Source organism: Lampetra planeri, chromosome 49 (assembly GCF_965212315.1).
Source record: "Lampetra planeri chromosome 49, kcLamPlan1.2.h2, whole genome shotgun sequence".
Lineage (NCBI taxonomy): Eukaryota > Metazoa > Chordata > Hyperoartia > Petromyzontiformes > Petromyzontidae > Lampetra > Lampetra planeri.
The window spans coordinates 2,360,019-2,372,411 of NC_136155.1; the positions used below are offsets into that span (position 1 = coordinate 2,360,019).

Genomic DNA, 12,393 nt, shown 5'->3' on the forward strand with positions numbered 1-12,393 from the left:
ATGTGCGGGGGGGGGGGTGATGTGCGGGGGGGGGGTGATGTGCGGGGGGGGGGGTGATGTGCGGGGGGGGGGTGATGTGCGGGGGGGGGGGTGATGTGCGGGGGGGGGTAATGTGGGGGGGGGGGTGATGTGCGGGGGGGGGTGATGTGGGGGGGGGTGATGTGTGGGGGGGGGGGTGATGTGCGGGGGGGGGGTGATGTGCGGGGGGGGGGTGATGTGCGGGGGGGGGGTGATGTGCGGGGGGGGGGTGATGTGCGGGGGGGGGGTGATGTGGGGGGGGTGATGTGGGGGGGGTGATGTGTGGGGGGGGTGATGTGCGGGGGGGGGGTGATGTGCGGCGGGGGGTGATGTGCGGGGGGGGGGTAATGTGGGGGGGGGTGATGTGGGGGGGGGTGATGTGGGGGAGGGGTGATGTGCGGGGGGGGGTGATGTGGGGGGGGGTGATGTGGGGGGGGGGTGATGTGTGGGGGGGGGGGGTGATGTGCGGGGGGGGGGGGTGATGTGGGGGAGGGGTGATGTGCGGGGGGGGGTGATGTGGGGGGGGGTGATGTGGGGGGGGGGTGATGTGTGGGGGGGGGGTGATGTGCGGGGGGGGGGGGTGATGTGGGGGGGGGTGATGTGGGGGGGGGTGATGTGGGGGGGGGTGATGTGCGGGGGGGTGATGTGCGGGTGGGAGTGATGTGCGGGGGGGGAGTGATGTGGGGGGGGGGGTGATGTGTGGGGGGGGGGGTGATGTGGGGGGGGGGTGATGTTTGGGGGGGGGGTGATGTGGGGGGGGGGTGATGTGTGGGGGGATGATTTGCGGGGGGGGGTGATGTGGGGGGGGAGGGTAATGTGGGGGAGAGGGTGATGTGTGGGGGGGGGGGGTGATGTAAGGGGGTGATGTGGGGGGGCTGATTTGGGGGGGGGTGATGTGGGGGGGGGGGTGATTGGGGGGGTGATGTGGGGGGGGTGCAGATACGGTGATAAGAAATGGAAGTTTGAGAACCACTATAAATTTAGACCCGAACGCTAAAACCGATCCTAAACACCGAACCCTAACCTCGATAACTCTAAACCCTAATCCTAACTCTTAACCCCTAACCCCAACCCTTAACCCGAAACCCAAACCCCAATTATAACTGCGGACAGTAGAGATTGGGTTCCTTCCTCGCATCGTCAGGGACAGTCACACTTATTTACAGGTGCCTTGACCGGTCAGTTGACCACTGACCGATTGGGGTATTTGGATGGTGGTCAACTGCAACCTATCATCCCGCCCGTGCCTACAAAATGAGTACCACTTTGGGGAAGTCAACAGTGGTCATGCTAGGAGAGGCTGGCCCTCACAATGGGAATGTGGAATTGCCACCACAGGCTCAGGACTTTCGAGAGGTGGCGGCGGTGTCTTATGGAGGCCCTCCATCCGGCAGTGGATTGGACGTGGCTGGTGTAGATTTGTGACCCCTGCCCCACGCAACGGGCAAAGGGATACACTTTGAATGTTTGACTTCTGTTGTAACAATGTCTTTTCATGCCACGTGCGGTGCTCGATTCTCGGCTTGAGTTTTGTCAGCGCAAGCTTGCAAGCGAGTCAAACGGGACTGGCTGTTCTGTATTAAAACAACAAATTGTATGAGAGAGACGCTAGGGCCCAAGCTCGTATTCTGTGCCACACAACGTAATTGTGTCATTGTAAAAAAAAACGGATTTTAAAGTACCCGCAAGCATCCTATAAATTTTTATTTTACAAACATGACTCATTTTCCCCCGCTTAATATTCCTCAACTTCCGACAGCAGTAATTGTTGTTACTTCCTGCAATGTATCTTTTACAGCCTATTTCAAATAAGAAACGACTTGATTTTTTTCTTTTTGCGGAATTAGTCTAAGTTTATAAGTAGTCTAAGCTGTGAGCAGTGTGTCTGTGTGTCCGCTGTGAGCTACGCGTGTCAATCGCTCGCATAAACGCTCACATCCTGAGTACTGTACGCAGAGCTTTCTCCAACCAGACTGTTTTTTCGCCCGTGGGCCTCACGGCAGCCCACAGATTCGAATCTCCTCTCGGCAGTTTTGCTGACTGGGAGTGGCCGCAGTATTGCTCTCAGATGCCACAATCTGCCATCATTTGAAAGCCGTCCGTCGCACGGTAAATTTGCAGAAAAAAAACGAGACGTCCCAACAACAAAAAATACAACGGCACGTTTAGCCGCGTGGAATTCCAGTAGCGTCTCAACAAAGTCACAAGTTCACGCGTTCTCATGTGTTTTTTAACCGTACATTTTGATGATTTTATGCCTTTAAAATAAACGAACAAAAAAAAGCCCCACATTATTTCAACAAAAAATGATTCTTTCCAGATCTCTGGATTTATTACCCAGAGGGCAAATGTTGGACGTTGCCACAACACAATACGATACGCGGCAACAACAACAAAAATCATAACAAACTGTCAAACTTCCAGAACGATTTGCTCAACGGACGAATGTTGGGCCCTTACTTAGGAATGTTAAATCGTGTAACGCCAAAATAACAATGCTGCGCTTGCTGCATTTTGTGCGGACGTTGATTAAACGTGCGTCGATGACTGAGGCCAGAGGAGACACGGCCCACATGTGGACAAGGCGATTTGAATTTTAGCAGCCGCGCTTCGTTCTCAAGCAGCGTTTGGTGTTTCTACGGGGGGCGGGGGGGGGGGACGCCGAGGGAACCACGTGACCCCCCGGCGATCACCCACAAAAAAACGGGGAACAACGCAAATCGGAAACTTTACTGGAGGCGAGGTCGCGACAATTAAAAAACCCAGACGGAATTCTGTGAACGGACGCCGAGTTGCCCACCGAGTTACTGAGAAACCGGTAAATACAGTTCAAATTAGTTCAGTTCACCCCGAAGGCTTTGAGGAAAGGCGTGCTTTTTTTGTTGCCACTTGCTTTACAAGACAATTTCAGCGAGTTGCACTTTAACAAATGGCTGCGAGTAGCATTCCCAATTCTGGCACAAGCACAAAAATTGCCCAATAATGCTGGATTTAATTAGCAGCGAAACGTTACAGTGCTTAAAAATTGTAAATGTTGTTGGATGTACTCTCCAACAGTGGTCACTCATCGACACGTGTTGTTTATGCGCCAAACATTACGAGTTGGCTGTGTCTGGTGGTGACGGGTTAACGACACATTTATACTCTTAGGTTTTTTTTTCGGTAAAGTCACGTAAGTAAAAATAAATAATAGAAATAAATAATAGAAATAATATAAATAATAATAGAAATAAAATAATAAATCACGACGTTTCGGAGGCAACACAAGTCTCCGTCATCAGATAGGACCGTCACACCTGATGACGGAGACTTGTGTTGCCTCCGAAACGTCGTGATTTATTATTTTATTCATATTATTATTTCTATTCTTTTTATTATTTATTTTTTACCTACGTGACTTTACCGAAAAAAACCTAAACGTATGAATCCTTGCAGTCACGAAAGCTTCAAATCTAGACACATTAATGCTTACGTGATCGAGTCCAAAGAAAAAACCTCTATTATGAAAATCAAGGCCGTAGCCACGGAGTCAACATTGGGGGGGGGGGGGGGGACCAAATCTTCCAGGGTGTCTGGGGGTCCCAACCCAGAAAAATATCTAAATTGTATAACTCATTTCCTGCCTAAAATATTACAAAATCCACTAACACACGGGATGGACTTTTTATTTATTTTTTACAATAATGTCTAATAGTGTATTGTATTACATTGCTCTGTTTGAACTTTTTTACCATTTCTTGTTTCATTGTATGTAATGGCAGAGATTAGGGATTAAATGTGCTACCATAACCACAATCATATCAACAGAAATCTATGCATTGATTCATATGAAGACAAGTCCAGATATTGTGGCCAAGTTTTAGCAAATTGTTTTTTTTTTTATTTACACAGCATAGCAATAATTTTTTTAATAGAAATATATTGTGGGGGACATTTTGAGCATATTTGAATATTGAGTGGGGGATGTCTGTCCCCCCCAATATATATTATAATTACGGCCTTGATGAAAATCCACAGGAAGTATATTTGTATTTTTAATGCCTTCAAACGGCCGCAACATCAAGCCACCCGCAATGAAGGAAACCATCGAAGTTGCAAGAGACAAACGAGTTAACAGGTTGATTTAACATAGATCGAGGATATGTGAGAGCTTGGGGAGAAGAGACGATGGGAAGGAATTGCAAGGGTTGAGGAGGAAGCATAGATAGAGAGAGAGAGACACGTTTTGTGTGGTCGAGGTATTGGTGGTGGTTGAACGAAGAGTGGTGGATGTGACGAAACAGCCAGAGTGTGGTAGGCCGCGTCTCTCAACGTGGGTAGACGAATATCAACGAGCGAAAGTTGACAGCAACAAGGGCCACGGATGTAGCGACAGAATGATAATAATTTAAATGTATAAAGCGCCCTTAAACAATCGTTCTCAGGGCGCTGTGCTTGTAAAGGGTGAGGGGGGGGGGCAATAGTTTAACATCAACTAAGTAAAGAAGAAGTGAGAAAAACGTTTTAAATAGATGCGTCTTCAGTCGAGATTTCAGGATTTGTAAGTTTCTCTAATTCCCCCGACCTCGAAGGGGCAACGACTGCCAGAGTTGCGGTACCCCAGTTGCAAAGGCCGCCGTCATCACACCCACGTGTGAAGCCCGAGACCGTGGTGACAGCGAGCAACGCACAATCTGATGATCGTCATGATCTTGATGGAACACGTGGCTGAAGGAAGTCATGAATGTGTGTGTGTGAAGGCTCCGGTCGGAGTTAGTTTGACACTCGACAAGGCATGTTACCGTCATAGCAGCCAAACTGGATCCATTCCGTTGGGAAGAGGTGGGGGGGGGAAATCCATCGCTGGCTTTACTGCGTACCCAACTCATTGCTGGTATGTGCGAGCACATTCCCCTAATTGCCGTAATTTTCACGTGCCTCCAATTAGCCCGGCCGAGACTTAAACTAATGACAGTCATGAACACACCTGCGCATACCGAGGAGCAGATGTGGGCGCTCGCTGCACGCCCAGTGGAGGGGGGTACAGGCGGCACGGACTTGAGGGTTGGCAGGCGTGCAAAGCAATCGTGGAGCGGTGTCCATCTGCCAAACCCTCCGCCTAACCCTCCATCTAACCCTCCTCCATCTAACCCACTGCCTATCCCTCCGCCTAACCCTCCATCTAACCCTCCTCCATCTAACCCTCCACTACCGTGGCTACTATTCCCACGACCTTCACCTGGCAATTCCTCCACCGATGATGAGGAACTCAGTCTACCAGACACCGACTGTATTCATAATGATCCATAACAGAGGTGTTTTAGGTTAGATCGCGTACATATGTAAATGTGTCGTTAAACCCGCTACCACCCGACACAGCCAACTAGTAAGGTGTGTCACGTAAACAGAACATTCTAATCCGTCACTAGTACAGCACACCGGTGTGTTGGAAAGCCAAGCCACAACATTTACAAACTGAGTACGACGTTTCGCCAGTAATTACAACTAGCTTCATCAGGCGACAGCCAGATTTGTGAAGTTCACCTGTTTCGACTGTATTGTCTGGTCCACCCCGTGTTGAACCACCACCACCACCACACTGCAGGTCACAGCACTCGCTCACCCACACACTCATCAACTCACGTACTCTCTCACCCACCCAACCACTCACGTAGCCACTCAACTTCACACTCACTAACTCACCACGTTCACCGACTCACTCATCACTCCCCCGCTCACTCAAACCACCACACTGGCAACCAAAACGTTTCTCTGCTCGACGTTGGAATTCCCTTCCATCAAATATTTTTCCAAGCTCTCACGGTAACCTCGCTCGATTCAAGAAACGCGTCCAACGCTCATCTCGTACACATTTGACGGTGCCGTTTGTTGCTGGCCGTTCGGAAGCGTTCAGCCTCTGGGGGGGGGGGGGCTGTGCTCAGCAACTGTTTTTAATTGAACGCAGCTAAACCACCTTGTGCAGCGCGCACACACGCGGATAGAGAGAGACACACACGGAGAGAGAGACACACACGGAGAGAAACACACACGGAGAGAGACACACACACGCGGAGAGAGAGAGACACACGGAGAGAGAAAGACACACACACGGAGAGAGACACACACACGGAGAGAGACACACACACGCGGAGAGAGAGAGAGACACACACAGACGCGACGCGCTTGAGACGAACAAAATAAACACCCCTTTATCGCTCTGCGGCGATGTCATGGGCCAGGCAAGGGCGTAGGGGGATTGTCGCAGAGTCACCCGATCCGACTGCTTCCCAACACAACAAAACCAGCAGCGGTGGGCGGGCGCGGGGGGCTGTCTGTGACAAACAGAGAGAGCGAGAGGGGAGGGATGGGGGGTGCTTCTGAAGGAGACGGTGCGCTGGATCTTGAGAGCGCGCCGAGGGCTGCCGCACACAGCCGCTGCTTACAAGCCAGCAGACGGGGGGTGGATTCATCTTCACTGCAGCAGCAGCACGCGGCGCGTCGCGAGCGATGTGGCGATGGGCGCCGTGAATGAATGAGTTGCCCGTCGAAACAGAAGGGGTGTAAAACAACAGTTATCTTAGCTACGTTCAGGTCAGCGGTGGTATAAAGAAACACGTTAAACTGGAACCGCGACATAGCGGGGAGGGTGGAAATACGGACGGACGACAGCGTTAATTTCAGCCTCCCCTTTCTTTTCGTCCTGGGGTATTTCAACTTCGTATCAACCGACTCGAGTAGTCAAGCAGCATGTCACCTCTCACCTCCTGCCCTAGCGCCACATATCAGTAGGGATGGGTAGGTACGCGACAGTAGGTACACACATCACACACATCACATACTGGGACGGAAGGGTCGATCGGCAGGCTGTGAATTGCCACGTGTTTTTTTTTTACTATTTTAATGAGTAAAATAAATTCGGCATTTTTTGCCAGTTGTAGATACGGTCATAAAATAATAAATTGAGAGTTCGAGAGTGAACATCCTTTTGGAGAGAATGGTCTGCTGCCTTAGGAATGTGGAATTTCCACGATTGACTGAAGAAGGTTCGCCATAAGAGATAAGCACCGCTCCCTGCACGCTCGTGCAAAGCTGGGAGGCACTGCCCAGTGTCCTTTGGACTGTTCATGAATTGTGGGCTCCTTGTGGGAGATGGTGGCGTCAGTGAATGTCCGTAGGGATTCTAAACGGCAGAATTTTGCTGCTGCTCGCAGTCGACTGACAAAACTCTGAACACGAATAGCTTTTTTCTCAAATCACCGGAACAAGCACAATTGCCGTGTGACAATTCCATTTGTTTGAGAATATCGGGTGATGGGAGGGCCTTCCTTCCATACAAATTTGGCCACACCATTGACGCGGCCCGACCCAACAACAAGCGTCAACCAATGTCATCGTTCACATCTCCGAGGTGACCACGCCAAACCCGACGCGTTCGCCGAGAGCCTCGTGGGAACACGAGGGAAGAGCGCTCGCTTCTCGGAGCCCCGGGACGCGCGCCCACAGCTGTACTCTGCGCCCTGTGAGACCCGGGGCAGGGGGGAGAGAAGCGGTCGCCTGTCAGACCGGGAGAGAGAGAGAGAGGAGCGGGCCGCCTGTGATCACCGCACGCTCCAATGACGTACGTCATCGGACGTCTGTTAACGGCTCGCTAATGGCACGTCGCCCGCCTGCTCCGCTAAAGATTATTTTTCCTCCACCCCCCCCCCCCCAAAAAAAGCTTTCAGCTAAATTTGGCTGCGCTAAACAAAATAAAATTAGAAAACTTTCTGGGTGCTTGAATTTCCATGGTAAGGTTTTTATGTATTGCCCCCCCCCGCCCCCGCCCCAGCTGTTCTAATGTAATGCGAAATGCACAAAGTGGGTGAGGAATGGCCAAATAATCCTCACCAGCTGCACCGCGTGGAGAGGTCGGCCGTCATCGTCGGCAGCGGATTGACAAAATGCCGTGAAGACAAAGGCGTTACCTCGATCATCAGTGGCACCTCTGGCGCCGTTTCACTCTGATGGATCTCTGCATTTGTTACCATGCGATCCCCACTCTCTCGCTCTATAACTACATCCACGCGTGCACTGTTGCAGACTGTCTTCTTGGTTCTTTCGGTAAAGTCACGTAGAATGGAAATAATAAAATAATAAAAATAAAACATAATAAAATAATTCTCACGACGTTTCGGCCACAACGCAAGCAGCCGTCCTCAGGTGAAGAACAGGTCTGTCGGAAAGACAGCGTCTGAATTTAGTGACGACCGGACGCTGTCTTTCCGACAGACCTGTTCTTCACCTGAGGACGGCTGCTTGCGTTGTGGCCGAAACGTCGTGAGAATTATTTTATTATGTTTTATTTTTATTATTTCATTATTTCCATTCTACGTGACTTTACCGAAAGAACCAAGAAGTCGAATCCCTGCAGTCACGAAAGCTTTAAATCGAAAAATGTTGCAGACTGCTCAACTGGCATTCGCTCGGTGTCCATTGCTGTGCTACTCGCAGATGGCATTGACGCAGCAAGCGGTCAAGCTGTTGGTCGTCTCCATTAAATGCTTTTTTCCCACTCTCCAGGTCAGCTCTTTGGCACCGCGCTCGCAGCCGCGCCACGTTTCGTTCTCATGTTACGAGTGGAATGACAAACATCTTTCAATAAAATTTGGAGCGCCGTGGCCCAACCAGCTGGATGCCGCAATGCGAGCAGGCCACGAGATCGAATCTCAGCTGGGTCGGAACGGCTGAATCTTCAACGAAGTACAATCCTCGTCCGTCAGCATTAAACGGCCACGATTAATCGACGGCTGGGTGAAAGGCCTCTCCAATCGGCCATCACCTCCCACGGTCCCATGTTAGAAAAATACACTACAGTCGAAAATGAAGAAAATAACAAGAACGGAATTTGTTTTATTTGAACTTCAAATGCTTTTTGATTAAGCCCAAAGAAGTTCAATTTTGATGGAAATAACGATTAAGATACAGCAATACCGAAGGTATAATTGCTACGATTCCTTGCAAAAGGTTTCTATTTGGTGTTTAGACATGTTGACACCTGTTTTATTGCAAAAAGGATAAACCCTATTCTTATTTTTCATATCATTGATAATAGTCGACACACTATGAGATCTCTTTTACCAGTGGCAAAATATAATAGTAGGTTTTTACCCTTTTAACTGGTACAAAACTGACACCTTTATAAAGGTGTCAGTTTTGTACCAGTTAAAAGGGTAAAAACCTACTATAATAGTCGACACGTTTCTTGAACTGTAAGTGTTTTGGAAAAGAGAAGATGGCAGAGAATTCAGAAATCGAGCGGTGCGAGGGAAGAGGCAGACAGATAAGTGAGGTGGCCTCCAGTGTGGTGAGTGAGTGGGTGAGTGAGTGTGTGAGTGAGTGGGTGAGTTAGTGAGTGGGTGAGTGAGTGTGTGGGTGAGTGAGTGTGTGGGTGAGTGAGTGTGTGGGTGAGTGAGTGAGTGAGTGAGTGATTGGGTGGGTGAGTGAGTGGGTGGATGAGTGAGTGAGTGGGTGAGTGAGTGGGTGAGTGTGTGGGTGGGTGAGTGAGTGTGTGAGTGAGTTAGTGTGCGGGTGAGTTAGTGAGTGTGTGGGTGAGTGAGTGAGTGAGTGGGTGGGTGGATGGGTGAGTGTGTGAGTGAGTTAGTGTGCGGGTGAGTGAGTGGGTGAGTGAGTTAGTGTGCGGGTGAGTTAGTGAGTGTGTGGGTGAGTGAGTGAGTGAGTGGGTGGGTGAGTGAGTGTGTGGGTGAGTGAGTGAGTGAGTGGGCGGGTGGGTGAGTGAGTGTGTGAGTGAGTTAGTGTGCGGGTGAGTGAGTGGGTGAGTGAGTGGGTGGGTGAGAGAGTACGTGAGTGTGTGAGTGGATGAATGAGTGTTATCATCTGCAAGTGTGGGTGGTGGTGGTGATTGAACTCAGCGTGTATGAGACTTAAACAGTCAGTCTGGTAGACTGAATCCTCAACATTGGTGCAGGAATCAATGACTGAAGTTTATAGAAACAGTAAACATATTCGTAGCAATAGAAGAGGTTTCCTGGTCACGAGGGCAACGAGGTTCGTACAACAACGAGGCCCCATCGCCGTGGCAGGCAATCCTGCACAACCCCCTAACAGGGCCGGGGGTGATCCGTGGTGTAGACGGGCCTCTAATGGTGCCACGCTTGGGCTGTCTGTGGGGAAGGAAGGATCATCGCGGGGCCTCGAATTTGTTTTTGGGTTTTTTCAAATCTCAAAGCCACAACACAGAGTGCAGCGGTTCCCTCCCCGCATGTGAACACCACAAGCAGCTGCAATAACTCGTCACCCCGAACAAAACCGGCACGGCTGGTGGGGAGGGGGGAGAAGGAGGAGGAGGAGGGGGGAGCTGCCTCGAGATACGAGGCACCGACACCTGAACAGGTGCAACGCTCCCTTAAGCAGTAACGAGGTCTGCCGTCGAACCGATCAGTATTACATGACGCTTGCTTCACCCAGGTCTGTTGTTCAGGAGGATCCTGCTATATATTGCGACGCTTGGCCAACACTGATGACAGAGAGAGAGAGAGAACCCCGAGAAAGTGGAGTAGCCCCCTCCTACACACAAACAGGGGCGAGAGCATACAAACTCCACACAGAAAGGCGCCCGAGTCTGGCAGTCGCCGCTTGTCGTAGGGGACGTGTGTTCCCAGCTGGTTTGTAGGGGGCATCGGACTCTGCTGAGCGGGTACTCGTGCAGAGTTAACACGAACGCCAGGGCGCGTGGTGTCTTATCCCGCAGCAGCTCCAGCGCGCGTGGATGCCACCAAATACAGACGGAGATTCCTTTGCCAGAGAGGATGAATCCCAAAGGCCCTCGTCGTCTGCTGAAATGAACCTCCACGAACGTGATTTATGAGGTTCAGGCCGGCGTAGTGGTGGCACTGGTGCCTCACAGCGAGAAGGGCCTGGGTTTGATTCCCAACTCGGGTGTTTGTGTGTGTGTGTGTGGAGTTTGTGTGATCTTCCCCTTGTTCTGCATGGGGTTCCTTCGGGTTCTCTGGTTTAGTTCTATAGCTATACAAAAAAAACACGTGCATTGTCACCCACATTGGCCAAACATCCCAAATGCTGAGAATAACACTGCAAATTACTCAACTGGGATGACACAGAGCAGCAACATCACCTCCCTATTCTGAAAACTGGGCAGGACCCTCCTGAAAAAGAGTTTTGAGACTCAGTGACGCCTTCCTGGGTGGACAAACGTAGTTATTATTATAACCACAATACTCGTAATACGCTTACACAATCCGAATGTTGTTGGGACTCATTTCTCTCGCTATTTCACCAGGGGAGAGACAAATGGGACACCGTACATGAGGAATATAATGATCGCGTCTCATTTGTACATAAGCGGCATCGTTCGTGCAAATTGCACATCAGCGTTCACGCTCGAACACGCGGCACGAAAAATAAGCCAGAAGCGGCGCCAGCAATTTGCCCCCAAGATCTCTTTTGGCGCTAACGTGGGGCCGCTTGGCCAGCTCTCATCCATGAGCGTTGTTTGTGCTACACGTGGGGAGGAGGAAGCCGGAGCGCCCAGAGAAAACCCCACCCATGCGACGGAGCAACGCTCGATTCCCCATCCGTGGGGTGGAAACACCCCACGGATGTAAATTAACCCACTTGCTCGGCTGCAGTGGTTCTTAAACTTTGACTGCAGCCTTGCACCCCTTTGGTTTTTAATCGTTAAAAAACGTATAATGTTAATACATACGTAGGGTTTGAAGTAACAACTTAAGTTGTTTCTTACGTACCCGTGCTTAATTTGTGTTTCCACGATTTACTTTCTGAAAAAAAATCTCGCATGTCTAGCTATCCCCAGAAAGGGCATCTCGCATCCCCAGGGGGTGCGTGCACCCCGGGTGAAGGAGCACTTGCTCTACTGCCACCATACCCTGGCAAGAGCCGGGAGATCCTGAACTAGACACGCACGGGGAGGGAGTTCCACAAACTCGCGTGAACCACCAACCCTTACCCCCGGTGCTGGACTACAGCCGTGCAAAGCGGTCAGGAACACACGAAACATCTACAACGCGTGTATGTTTCAACTTGTATTCTGGAATCTTTGGCATTTTACTATTTTCCCAATGTTTTCATATGCACTCATCACACTGCACGCTGTTATTGCTTAGCCACATTTCCCTTGATACCGAGCTGTGAAGATCATCGTGAAGTATGGTCAAACAAGCCCCCATATCTAAAAGGGGCTTCCTCTGGGTTATCTGCTTTCTTCCCATAACTAAACACACATACACAATGCAGCTGTTATTGGGAAAGAGAAAAATGATGAAAAATTACCCGAAAATTACCCATTAGGGATTACACACAGCAGCAACATCGCCACCTACTGGAGTTTGCGTGTCTCTCTCCCCGTGGTCGTGTGGATTT

The 12,393-nt window shown here is 50.4% G+C and overlaps 1 protein-coding gene across 1 annotated transcript in view; it reads right to left on the minus strand.

Moving 5' to 3' along the window:
- LOC144733963 (hemicentin-1-like) overlaps positions 1 to 12,393 on the minus strand; it is a 129,060-nt gene that overhangs the window by 115,559 nt on the left and 1,108 nt on the right. Inside the window, exon 2 of the mRNA XM_078615992.1 lies at positions 1,503 to 1,507. Coding sequence (XP_078472118.1) covers positions 1,503 to 1,507 — 5 coding nt within the window. The remainder of the gene's footprint in view (positions 1 to 1,502; positions 1,508 to 12,393) is intronic.